Genomic DNA, 14,037 nt, shown 5'->3' with positions numbered 1-14,037 from the left:
CACTAGTTTGAAAATGAAGTTTTCATTTGATTTTCTTTGATTATAGAAAATTGGCTATTATAATAATATACCGGTAAACCCTGTTTTCTCATAGACACTTTAAATTGATGTTGCATCTCATTGGCAATAATGTATGCCCTTTTCATCTGTCCTTTGGTGATGGTGGGAATAACAAAATAATTTAGATTTTATCAGAAATCCAATAAAATAGGATAGGTTTGAATAAAGTTTTTTTATTTCCTGATAATATGAATTTCATGAATCATTTAAAATTGCAGTAATGATCAATTGTAGTCTACGGGATAAATCACAAGTACCTTAAAATTATTTTAATGTTTCTTATCTTATATCAGCTCATTGCTGGCTGTAAAGATATTTAAATTTTTGCATTGAATTTTGAAATAAAATTAATTATTTTGCAGAATGCTTCGGAAATTCGTGCTTCCTACACAGCCTTGAAGGAAGGAAAGGTCAAACTTCCTATTCCTAGTCCACAGCAGAATAAGGAAATCCAGCAGTTCTATCAGAAAATAAAGAATAACCATAAGATCAAGAACAGTAAGCTCACGGCGCCGGCCACCAACTACTGCCAGATGTTACAGGAGATCTCCGAGGTCCAGAGGTTTGAAGTTAGCTACATGGACATCGCTGAAATCAGCACTAAAGGTAAAATCACAGTTACTTTAGATCATTTTTAAGATAAAAATGCAAAGGGTTCAATAAAGGTTGTATTGTTTTTTTGTTTTAAGGAACAACAATATTTCATAGTTGTATACATGTACTATAGTAACTATATCTAAAATTTGTTTGAGAAAATATTCAATACATTTGTTTGTATAGGAATGTATTTAGTTTTTTTTAATATTGGTCATAAAGTATTTCTTGTCAATCCTGAAATGTGATTTGAGCTGTATTGATTAAGGTATATTATTTCTTTAATAAGAGAGTTAACTCTCACCACAACAACAAATTAAAATGAACATTATTTGTTAAAAATATTTTTTTCAATTTTCAATTTCTATTGAAACTTGCCCAACAGGGTTTACTGAAATTTCACCCACAAATTAAGCCTTGCACTGAAAAATATCAAATTGACCTCTTTTTTTAAATCTAGGTCAAAGACAGTGTTTGGTCCAGCTCTCCACATTACCAGTGGCTGTGTGTCATGGAACGGGACAAACAGTGGACGAAGCTCATGCACATGCAGCCCATAATGCATTGCAGTATTTAAAACTTATGACGAAGACGTAATGAAGGCTCCCAGGAAATATCATAGCTTCAATTTGTATACATGGTTTCTATGGTAACCTGTTGTCAAAACCTGAAACTGGTTTTATTGAATTTTTTAATTTTTTCTCATGCTTTGATTAAACAAAAATTATTGTTTTAGAACCAGTAAATGAAGTTTTAAAATATTTTGGTTGTGTCCAGCATTCAAAGTCTTAAATTATTTTTTTTTTTTGGGGGGGGGGGGGGGTAAGTGATATCAATGGTTAAATAAATAGGGGTGGGTTGAATAAATAGCAATTTCAGATTAGGATAACGGAGTTTGATCATAGAGAAAATACCATTATGCAACATGTGAAGTTATTCTATAGCCTGGGCCAGGGCTTATTATGTGTAGCTATGACTTGTTTAGATTTGTAGTGCTTGTGTATACTGCATGTATGTGTTGATTTTGTATGATTTTACAAGTACAAGTACCATATTCTATGGTATGAATGTTATGTATACTCATTTCCTTATGGCCTGTTTTAGAATAGTGTTACCAATTTTATTTGGGGGGGGGGGGGCGAGATGGGAGGGTGGTGGAATCAAATAAAATGGTCGTTATTAAAGGTTGTCTTTTAATTATAAAAGCACTTATTTAAAAGGATTTTAATTAGTTTTTTAAAGGTAAATTCAATGCAGAATTTTTTTCATAACTATTATGAAAATTATGTGAAGGCAATGTCTTTTTTCTCTCAGTTGATAAAAGAAAGTTTTTTGAAGGCCTGTATACCTACAAACCTGCAGCTTATGTATCCCCCACCTGTATTGATTCAATATACCTGTACTTTACTATTATATGGTAACTTATTTACTTTAAATTCATTTTGAGGCATTTAATATTCTGAAAACAAAAGATTTGTGTTCAATTCTTTTTTTTTTTATTTATGTTTGTTTCATTTGATATATGAATATATACAAAGTGTTCTGATATTTTTTTTATATCATTCAGTGTTTTGTTCTTAAAGATAAAAAAAATGTCCTATGATGTATCATCATTATTGTCCTACAATAAAAAAATCAGTATTTAACTTACTAAGCGATTTGTTTATTTTTTAAAACGTTTCCCTTCAGGTTTTGGTGACTTTTCTTGTAGTAAATATTTTATTTACCCAGTATCTTTTACCCAAACCAAGTGTTTAAAGTTAAGAGGGTTTGACGATCATGGCTATTTTAAGACTATTTAAATCTCTTTGAGAAAAAGAGCTGTGTATGAAAATGAAATAGTTATATATTAGAAAATATTCAAATTTTAAAGCTAACATATATTGACATTATTTTTACTTTATTAATAATTCATTACATAGAAACAGGTAGGCCTTATAGCTAATTTGTTGACCAAGCATCATCCTTAAGATAATTAGTTCCTTATTGGAGTATAATATTTTGAAATGGTGTAAAGTGTTTAAAGTCCTTTGTTTCTACTCCACTTAAATTAAGACAATGGTTCTGAATATTGCATCTCGTTGAATAGATCAAATTTTTTTTAAGAAAAAGGGTTTTTTTTTCTATGCAATTATGTAGATATAATTCTTTACATTACAAAACAGAAATCGTATCTCATAATTTATTATCGATAAGAATGTTAATTCGTGAAATACTGGTGCCCTATAAAATTGGCTCTTACTAATTCTATTAATTCTAAAGTATAGTATCTTTTGATTGAAAAAAATTTAAACTGCGTGTATTTGGCTGCTTAAATATTGGGACAGGCAACTTTTGGACGCGAATGGCGCCTGCGTATGACGATAGATAAGTTAAAGCATTTTCTTCTTTTTACATATTTTAAATTAATGAATGTTGCAAATTGACAATATATTACCTGTAATTTATATACATACATGTATAGAAAAAGACAGACTTAAATCAACACATCCCGTTTATCAATTGGTCGAAATCTACAGCGGCTGAAACTGACAGGACTGAAATTGACAGGCCCCGTTTATCGATTGGTCGAAGCCTATAGCGACCTAAGAAAAATCCCGGACTGCACGAAATAATCATGATGATGTCAGACTCAAAGTCTTACAAGAGACGATTTGGCTGTTTCTTTTAGCTAACGTACCTACGTATATTAACAGAAATTTAGTGAACTTTACGTACTTTTCATAATCAATTTATTAATTAGCGAAAAGAGAGATATTAATATAAACAACATTTTATTGTTTATATATTACCGGTCATTTATACATTTACGCACTTTTTACATTTGATGTGCGCCCTATATCTCATTTAAAAAAAAAATAAAAATGAAAATCAGATGTTATTTAAGTAATCGGTGAAACCATCTCACATTCGAATCTTGAACATCGGAAGAAATATCGACCGTTTTCAAATTCTGTTCAGTAGTCATATATGTTTTCACTCGTTCGGTAATCTATTTATGCATAGAGAAAGGAGATAGAAAATGTTGAAACCAGGTACTCATTAAATTATTCTAAAACAAAGCGAACTGGAATCATTCTTTTGTAAAACAATTTGACCCTGCAGTTCCAATAGCAAGAAACTAACAACCAAGAATTGTTCAACGGGTTTGCAATTTTTCTAACCAAAAAAAAAAAAGGTAATCATATTTCATCTTCCACAGCCTTTTGACAATGTTTATTCATGTAAATAAAAGCAACTGGTACAGTTGTAAACAAGATCAACATCGATATCTACACAATGGAACATCGATTAAATATTGAACATAAAAGAGTCGTTTCTTGGTTATCTGCATGGAAGACAAGAGAGTATGCATGTATACATATATGCACTGAAAATTAAGTACTTGTTTATGAACTTTCTTAAGTTTGTTTACAAAAAAAAAAACGAGAATAAATGAAGTACAATGTGCACAATTGATCACGATGAAATATGATATAGTCAATCATACAGATTAAACACTTATATATAATATATATATTCATTGTATACTGTAATTTTATTAATATACGTGGAAAATAAATTTCGTGGATTAAATGGGAATCTCGGTTTTAAGGATTACGTAAATAAGTGGAAATCATTCCATCATTCCATCAGTACAATATATAAATAGTGCCTGTTTGGGAGGGTAACAGTTGAAATTGACACCCCGACGCGAAGCGGAGGTTGACAATGGTTTTCGAGGGGTGTCAATTTCAACTGTTATCCTCCCAAACAGGCACTATTTATTTTTTTAAAATTTTTAAGAAAATTTTACTGCTTTTATATAGGAATAACGTGAATTCTACAGCGAACCGTACGCGCATAATTTTCGCGCATGTAACAATTTTTAATGTTACCCGTTGCCAAGTGCATTGCTAACGCTGAGGGTAATAGTAAATATTATTAACTGCGTCTTAACCAATCAGATTTCAGTATTTAACATGAAAGTATAACAATAAGTGTTATTAGATGTTGCACTTTAAATGAGCATTTGATTTCCTGGATGATCTAATGAAATTCACGAAAACTGGAATTCATCGAGTATTAGTGAAACCAAAATATACAGTTTAACTTCAGCATCTCGAAAGTCGCGAATACTTGTCTAATAAGTACAAGTATACATGTACATAACAAACACTTATTTTAATGAAGTGAATTGGTCATTTTATCTATTGTTTCTCCTTCTTTTTGGATATCTCGAAGATTTCTCCAAGATCCGTCGAGTTTGAGATACCTAATTTGGTTAGATTTTATTAGAACTATTTAACCACAACATTTCATTTTTGTCTATCTTTCTGGTCCAAGTCCACTTTTGGTTTAACCCTTTATTACACGGCAATACACTAAGCGTCCTTGTGCTTAAAGTTAAACACTTGTCTGTATTTTGAACACGGATCTCCTTTTCCTGCAAGATAAATTTAAGTTTGTTTTTTTAAACAAGCTCTACCTACATGTATGATTAATTTACAATACACATGTACGACACGATTAAATTAATGGGCAGCAACCATGATAATCATTTCAAATGTTGTTTTGTGTTAATAAAATTAATTTCCAACAAAAATATTAATTGCAGCTGAGGTGACTAGTAATGTAGGCGTATTTGACAGAAATTTGACGGAAATCATAATTCCTATGTAAAGAAACAAGATATATGTACTCATAACAATTTGTCACAGTACGAGTTATCGCTCTCAACAGTCGGACAATGTACCTTAAACCTCCTGGCAAATCGGATTCTATATGTGATCGAAAAGATAAATTTTGACAGTAGAAAGCAATATTTGAATAATTGAGTACGAGGAGATTTGACCCCCTGACCTGAGTATATTCCCATTTTGTGACGTTTCTTTTACACAGAACATAGAGCAGAGTCCCGTCTTGGTCCGTGAGACAGGCGGAGTCTCTCTCAATGTGCCCGTTAACGGTGAACCTGAAAAACTGAAGAAGGAAACATGGACTCTTAGTTGAACCGTCGGTAGAACTGATTTTTTTCAGTATTAACAATTATACTTAAAAAAATAAAAAGTAAACCTCTTATGCAAAACCAAAACAAAACAAATAAACAAATGAATAAACCCAAAGAACATCCCCAAACAAAACAAAGTTTCGCACATAACCACGCAATTTTAACAATATACAGTCAAGTATATTTCGTTGGGGCGATTTTCTGTGGAATTATCATTAGGTTTATATAAAGGGGCATACTTTCATCAATAAATGATTTTCTTGAATAAATCTCTAAAATAAATCTTCACGTAGTCTAACATAATGTATCGCAAGGTTAATGGGACGTTAATTCCTGTGTGTAAAGTGTTAATAAAAAAATCAATGCCCTTGCATCATTGACAGATGATGGGTTCACAGTATGTCTCTGTGTCAATTATTATCTAGGTTGCTTTTATAGACCCCCTCCCTCTTGACTTAATTTTAAAATCAGAAATCATTTTTCACGTGTCCTTGTTACCTGGTTTCCGCCCTGGTGGTGACAAGGTATCGCCTGGAACTTGTTCCCTGCGGTCGTTCCCATGGTATCCAGACACAGCCCTTTCCCCATGTTACGTACCTATTAATATATGAAAACGATTGCTCAGTAGCGCATCTATATCAAAAGATTGTTTCATCAAATTTAACCATTTCACAGTAGAGTTGCAGGCATGTGTTTGGTAAATTTTTAATCAATTAAAATAATATTAAGATAAAACTTAATTTGATTATTTTATATAATTTCATGTCTCGACGGTATTGTGAACCAAAATTGTAAATTGAGAAAAATGTGCATAAATCACATTCTTCTAAGCTTTCTCACAATCCCTAAATGCAATATGCTTTATTGTTTTAACATACCCGGTATTTGATGTGACAGAATATGGCCAAATGTGGGTTTTTTTCAAAGTTATTACCTTCTTGATCCATTTTTTGATTTATTGTTCTATAGATAATTAATATTACGAAGTATAGAGGGTTTGTCATTTTTTTCGTTGGTTTCTTAAATGTGATACACCTACTTCGCCGCTGTACAGAGCTGTTTCGGGAAGTTTCATGTCTGGTAGCATTGTCTTTAAGTACCATCCAAAACTTTTGCACCCCAGACGATTTCGTAGGTCTTTTCTATCAGATACATCTCCATAGTCCCCCTGCATATAATCATGCAATATACACTTGATCAAAATTACTAATTAAACAAATCTTCCTAGCCGTTATCCGGAAAGAGATGAAAAATAAAAGTTATGTGTTTTTAAAAAAATAACAATAATCTTTCAAATGGACCTGTTTCGGCAAATTCAAACTATGTATGCAGTCTCTACATAATAGATTTTTTGTCAACCAAATTTCTCCGTATATAAAAGCATTTCCAAAAGAAACACCTTAATTATTAATTTTGCCAAACTTTGGTACCTGAATCAAAAATATTACAATGAGTCCAAGTTTGTTTGCAATGAAATAGAACAAAAAATTGCGTTAAAGGTCGTTTAATTATTCAAAGAACCAAATTAATTTGTATTGTTTAAATTGAAAACAGTAAATTAAACTAGAAAAAATCATTGAATAAATGACCAATTAATTTGCAAAGGTGGGGTTAGTATGCAGTATGTACATAAAAGATTTGATCACAAACCAGATCGTAGTTGAGTCTTTCGTAATAGATGTGCTTATATTCGTCCATCCAGACCTCCGCTGTGCGCACCGCATTTTTGCGCAAAATATCTCTGAAACTTTTGCCCCATTTGTAAGGACTCATGGAACGGAATAAATGGGCGACGTGCGAACAGGGGTGGATCTCGAGGCTTCCTCCACACATCCAGACCTAATTAAAAGGATAAAGCTAAAAATCATGTACTGTAAATTAAAGTAGAAATTTTAGCGGTTTTTTTTTTAAGATGATGATTATGGTTGTTTAATTTAAAATATATTCTGAAAGAGTAGCATTTTTTGGTAGATTGTATTACATGTAATTAATATTATGATTTTTAATTCAACACATGTTAATGCACATGCGTCTTCGCTAGCCAAGGGTGACGATCCGCTCCTCTACTCTTTTTGAAAAGAGTAGAGCTAGGAGCGGATCGTCACCCTTGGCTAGCGAAGATGGTGTACACATATTTACATTTTCAACTGTCTTCGTCTGTGATAACATAACGAATCAATTTTGAAATCTACAGTATAACACAATATATTTCATAAAAGATGAGCGACACAAAATGGGCGTGTCTTATAGCATAACCGAAACACGTTAATGCGTGGCGTAGGTATACATAGCATGTGCTACATGAAAAAATAGTGATTTTAGAATGTTGTTTTAAACTTTAGATATTGGAAATAATATAAATATAAGTAATAAAAACCATTCTTTGAATATTATAAGGTGATAATTTTGGTCTGGGCGTGGTCAAATCTATCATAAAGCCCTTCTGACTTTATTGAATTTGACCACGCCCCGACCGAAATTATCACCTCATAATACCAAAAGAATAATTTCTTATTCCTTAAATAACACACTCGCTGCAGACCGGTATCTTATTTTTACGATAAATCCACAATAACTACATATCAAATAGAACTAAAAAAAAAATAGAATTTTTTTTTTACAAAAAAAGGTTCTCGTTGTATTTCTGCTTTTCCATTTTCTATTTTCTTCGCACTATTAATGTATTGCATATACCCTGAACGAGATCTCTAGGTTTTCTCCTCCCCAGATATCCATTCCATGATCATAGGTCCCCATCTTGGTGAAGTACGCTCGATTCATGGAAAATAACCCACCGGCAATTGTAGGCGTTCTTTGAAGTTAAAATATACAGAAATATACTCTTTACTTCTAGCATTTAACGTCATTATAAACGTACGATTCTTAATTTAAAATGCAAAGCGTTCAGTTGCAAGTTTTTGACTAGAGCTAAGATTCTGCATGTACTTAAAACTGAGTTAATAACTTATTTTTCTATTTTATTTGTAGAATATCGATGTTTGACAACAGTACTATGGTCTTCTCATACATACTTCCAAGGTTCAGATTGGCCATGCTTGGCTTTTTCTGTTTTGTTTAGAGTCAGCCCATTGAATCCCATGTTGGCGATTTCGAATGTCCCCAGATTTCCGATCTCGTTACCACCGCATGCTAGAGATCGATCACTTATCATATCTATCACAGGGGCCACAACTCGTGTATGATTTTCTGCAACTCTTGCCAACAATGGTTCTAGCCAACCTATAATAAAAGAAGAAATTAAACTACTGTTTGCATTTATCTCAATATTTATCGTTAACAGTGTCAAGTAAGACTATTGAAAGTACTAGTACATTTAATATAATTATTTAGGTTTCAGCACCGCAGTGTATTCTGATATTGTGAGCATTGTAACATTTAAAAATTTTTAAATCTATATAACAAACTGTCTAATACAAATGAAAAAACTGATGGTGAACACATATTTGAGACAAATCTATAAGATTTCAATTGACGATTTTTGATAAGACCCTTTGATAATTACAGTAAAACTCAACCTGGAAAACACTCGATGTGGGAGTCCAGAAAGGTAAGTATCTCTCCTGTGGCCTCCCCGTACCCCAGAAGTCGGGCGCGGATCAAACCTTCACGTTTCGGTGTTCTGACCACACGAACTTTTCCCTTCCCATTTTCTGCCAAGTATTCGTCTAGTTCTGTCTTTAAAAATTCTGGAAAGAATTACACAAGTGTCAAAATAAACTCACGTGTATATGCAGACTATTAGTACTTGAAACATTGTGGGGTTTTTCTGTTGGGGCTATCAGAGAGAGAGAGAGAGAGAGAGAGAGAGAGAGAGAGAGAGAGAGAGAGAGATCTTAACAACAGTGACAAACAACAAATGTCGGCAGGAGTGATATTTGCATTGATTGTGAAACTCTTTAGTTTACCTAAATCAGAGAAGTCGTCCACCAACAGAATTTCATGAATAAGGTGTAATGGAGTTCGGTTCAATATGCTGTGGACCGTGCGGAGTAATACAGACCAAGCCTCGTTGTGGAAACAAATGATGATACTGGTGGAAGGTAAGTTTTCAGGGTAAATCTCCTGTTTACAACTGTTAAATAGGCGGAAATAGTTCTACAGTGAAGTCAAATAAAACAAATGATACAAATTTCTTTTTCACACAAGAAAACGTAACAGGTTTTTTTAAATGGATTTTTTCTTCCTTCTATTTAGACAAAGTTTTCATTTCAATGATGATTAGTATAGTTTCTTGGCAACTTTGTGAAGATCGAATTGATAAAGCATGCGCGGATCTAGAAGGGGTCGGGGGGAGTGTCCAGAGCCTCACCCCCATGCAAAATTCACATTTCTTAAATTTGAATTATAAAATTACCAAAAATATGTTCGGACCCCCTCTGGCAAACTCAAATAACCGTCGGACCCCATTTTGAAAAAAAATTCTGGTTCCACGCATGTAAAGTGTAGAATCTTATTTCTGTGAGAGTTATCTCTCTTAATAGACAAACGTTTAACTTGAAGTGATACGCATGTTCTCTATGAATATAATTTAATTTTAAAATTTCCATGTCCAATGTAAGGATACCTGGGGTTCCTGATATCGGGCAGCCTCCGGTGTACGGAGATCATGTCACTGGCGTACTGATTGAAGGAGTTCCTCTTGAACAGTTCATCGTAACGTTTTTGTTGTTCCGGCGAAAGCTTCCGTCTGTCGATTTGAACAGGATTTCCAAACTCACCTACAATACGCATTAAAAATGTTAATAAAGAGTTACGCTATATCTAGTTGTTATTTTTTTCAGGTAAGAACAAATTCTAAAAGCTAAGATCATTTACTACAAAAATAATGCATTGATGTTTACTTAATATTTTATCCCAAATAATAAAATGAGTTGAATTATGTATGAAATACTTCAGAAAATCATGAAGATATTTAAGGATACTGGCTGGTCAACAAATTAACTATTAGATCTACCTTAAAAACCAGAAATGATTTTTTTAGCAACAAAAACAAATTAAATACATGAATTCAAATTTAAACTTTGAATAACTTCTCATAGCTTTATCGTTCGATCTGCAGAGCTCTTCTTCTCAAGAAGATTCATATAGTCTAAAACGAACACGGTTATGCAACCGTCTTAAATACAGCTCTTTATATTGATAATTCGCTCTATACTCGCACCTGTTTGCTATATAGTCAAGTTTTACTGTAGAACTTTGAACACCTACCTGGGGCATCAGGTGGTGCTAGTTTCTCTAGGTGTCGGAGTCTGTCTCGCTCAGAAATTTTCACAGAAACCAATGTTGTATTTTTCTCTTTGACAATTGATGAATTCCGTTGTACGAGATATTTCGAATTAATGGGTTGCTTTTCGTGGTCTCTTGCAATAGCTGTTGACTTGAAACCGGATGAATTTTGAATCTGTTGACTATTTGAGTTCTTGTTAACATCTTTCGACATTGCCTTAAATGACAATTCATTCTTCCATTTCCGTAAAATTTCCTTTCGTTTCAAGTTTTCTCGGCGTTTTAGCAATACCGATTGATTAAAATGTGGTTTATTTAAATGATCGCGAAGATGTCCAATTTTATCAGGTTTCTTGATGACGTTTGCAACCTTTACATCATTTGGATCAAATTTTTTAAATCTAGTTTTATTTATTTCATCTTCAATGTCAAACAGAAATAGCGTTACAAACATCCAAACAGACGATACGAGGAAAACGATCCCTAGCAGCTGAATCCGGAGCTTTTTACCCATAATTCCCAAGTCAGGAACCACACCGCAGATCTACAGAAATCTATAAGAGATGAAAAATCACATAGTTTTAATTCAGTGTTAAGCGAATGAAAAACTAGTATATTATTACACGTATATGATAACCCTGACAAGCATGGATCCAAATAAAAAATTTCCAGGGGAAGAAATTTTAATTTTGCCGGGGGGGGGGGGGGGGGGAGGGTCTATGGACCACCCTAACCCTCCCTCTAGATCCGTGCATGACCCTTTTTTCAAATATTTATTCACGTGGAATATATTCGAAATCTGTTCACACTGTTCAAAAGAGAAATATATCATAAAAATCAATCTAGTTTTTATTAAACATGTTTATATATAACCAGATAGCCGTATTGGTCATATTTTTAATAACATGTAGTCGAAAAATAATATATGCTATACGGAATCTAATCATATATTATTTGATATCACCAGTGTTGGTAAATATGTTCAGAGCTTCGACAGTCATACAATACAATTAGATTGTGACGAATACTTCATTATTTTTGGTCAGGCGGAACATTGGCTATGCACCTGATTCAGAGGATAATAGCTACGGAGCTGATGTCGCTATAGGTCAAATATATAGAAATCATGCTCAGTGTGAAGTGTTGATTATTTATGATGATAATATAATTATCAATGATTATACCACTTGGACAGAACTAATCTGAATTATTTTTCTCTTTGTGTGAATAATCATATATAAGCTTATGGAGAGAGAGAGAGAGAGAGAGAGAGAGAGAGAGAGAGAGAGAGAGAGAGAGAGAGAGAGAGAGAGAGAGAGAGAGAGAGAGAACGTTGGGGCGTACGGGAGATGTTGGAAACTGCTAGTCAGTCAGATAGATTGAGATTTGAATTTGTAAGACTTTGAAAGTTGCTTTGTAAAATCTATACGACCACGCTTTAATAAATTATTGTTAAACACCAAACTGCAGCACTTATCATTTCTGGAGTGGACAAGGAACTGAAACAACCCATAGGCTTACATGTATTTAAAAACCCAATGTATTAAAATCACAATAAGGATGACTTAATACATGGACAGCAAAATGAATATACATGTACAGTTAATGAACTTGACAATGTGTAAATATAAATACCGTCTATTATCAGGGAAACAGCGTGCAGATAAATATCATTTTTAGTTAGTATTATTATTCGATTTCTTACTGGACACATGTACCTTCATGTTTTACTGGTGTCTTGTTTCATGAAAATAAATATTTCACTATGTACTTTTTTCAAATATGACATTTCTTAATTTTATATTTCTTTTGCAGTAAATGTCAGTGAAAACCAGCGAACTTGAGTACTGTTTAATTCAATGATAAAAGTATTTTGAAATTGAAATTTTAAAATTTTTGAAATCCTGTGGGTTTTTTTAAATCAATGATTAGCAACAGATATACTTCTTTATTGACCAAAACTTTCCGAACGTTAAAATCTGTAGGTGTTATCAGAATCTCTTTCGTCAGAATCTATATGACGTATATGAGTGTGTCCACCAAATAAATCATCAGCCATTCAGAATTGAATAGTAAATGGACTTTCGAGTAAACATTGAAACTGAATACGGTAATAGCTGACCACTTAGAATAATCAGATTAAATAGAAAGTAAATTACAAGAACCTAAAATCAAGAACAACAACGTACCTTTACCGGACATACAAGACTGCCATCTTCTATCATGTAATCGATCAAGGTTTGGGAAGATCCACGCACTCAGAAATTGATCGGGCCTCATCCAGATGTCGCCCTGTCTCCGCCATATTTTCTTTTGAATCCAGCGGTGACATCGTGTGCACACAAATCTCATAGTTTGACCTGTTTTATTTTATGATTTAGCTATATAGCAACGATTCATGATTTAATTCTCTCGTCAATTAAAACTATATCAATAACGCAGGTGAGGTGTGTGTTACAAATATAGACAAATAAACCCAAAATAACAGGTACATGTATGGTAATATTAACCATACAAAATGATTTTCTAAGTTCAAGTTTGACTTTAAAAAAATTAATTAAAATAATTACTTCTGATGAGTCATCGATGATGCTACTCAATTCTTGTATAAATTGTATATTTATTTAGTGTTTCTTTGGTGATTGACTATAATTGTGTATTATTTGATTTTCACTTGCGTAAGAAAACCCACATACTAGGTTAGATATACATCAGAAATAAAAAAAAATCAATAAGTTGGACTATATACTTAACTTATTCTCATGAGGTACATGTTAAAAACTGTTTGGCCGCATATAACTATTCTTCTCTTAAAAATGCCGACACTGAGCACATGTAGCTAGCTACCAATTAGACAATTACAATACAATTTTCAGGATTTTTCAGTCATTTGTTAGATCATATATAGCCTATATGATATGAGTCAAATTTGGCCCCATAATTCGCCATTTTTAAAGTGTTTTAGGTAGATTAGATTGTTGTGTTATTTTCTAGAAGAGTTGATATTAAATATATTTTTCACTTAATAATTTGATTTAATTTCACTTACTGGCAATATATGACGTCAGAAGAGACGCAATTTTTAGAATTCAATCAAAATCATTCATTTATTGACATTTTTCTTATCTTTTTTCGAATGGGAAAAA

The 14,037-nt window shown here is 32.7% G+C and overlaps 1 protein-coding gene across 1 annotated transcript; it reads right to left on the bottom strand.

Moving 5' to 3' along the window:
- Positions 1-445: 445 nt before the first annotated feature.
- Positions 446-13,202, bottom strand: LOC128163740 (polypeptide N-acetylgalactosaminyltransferase 5-like). Its single transcript, XM_052827393.1, has 12 exons — positions 13,081-13,202; positions 10,874-11,445; positions 10,230-10,383; positions 9,571-9,737; positions 9,181-9,351; positions 8,677-8,884; positions 8,339-8,456; positions 7,295-7,483; positions 6,684-6,812; positions 6,143-6,241; positions 5,497-5,616; positions 446-520 (listed from the first exon to the last, which is right to left on the bottom strand). The coding sequence occupies exons 2-12, from the start codon at positions 11,403-11,405 to the stop codon at positions 446-448; spliced, it is 1,962 nt and encodes a 653-aa protein (XP_052683353.1). The 5' UTR covers positions 11,406-11,445; positions 13,081-13,202.
- Between the last annotated feature and the right edge of the window lie 835 nt (positions 13,203-14,037).

This window comes from Crassostrea angulata, chromosome 9 (assembly GCF_025612915.1).
Source record: "Crassostrea angulata isolate pt1a10 chromosome 9, ASM2561291v2, whole genome shotgun sequence".
NCBI classification, from domain to species: Eukaryota; Metazoa; Mollusca; class Bivalvia; order Ostreida; family Ostreidae; genus Magallana; species Magallana angulata.
The sequence above is the reverse complement of the archived record's forward strand: the minus strand, read 5'-3'. Positions and strand labels throughout refer to the sequence as shown.

What these genes read in the sequence shown, in the direction of transcription:
- LOC128163740 (XM_052827393.1), bottom strand. Translation starts at nt 11,405, where the DNA reads ATGGGTAAAAAGCTCCGGATTCAGCTGCTAGGGATCGTTTTCCTCGTA. An exon ending in CCCGATATCAGGAACCCCAG is followed by an intron (nt 9,738 to 10,229) that starts GTATCCTTACAT and finishes CCTATTTAACAG; the next exon opens with TTGTAAACAGGAGATTTACC. An exon ending in CAAAATGGGAATATACTCAG is followed by an intron (nt 521 to 5,496) that starts GTCAGGGGGTCA and finishes ATTTTCTGATAG; the next exon opens with AACTGCTGGATTTCCTTATT.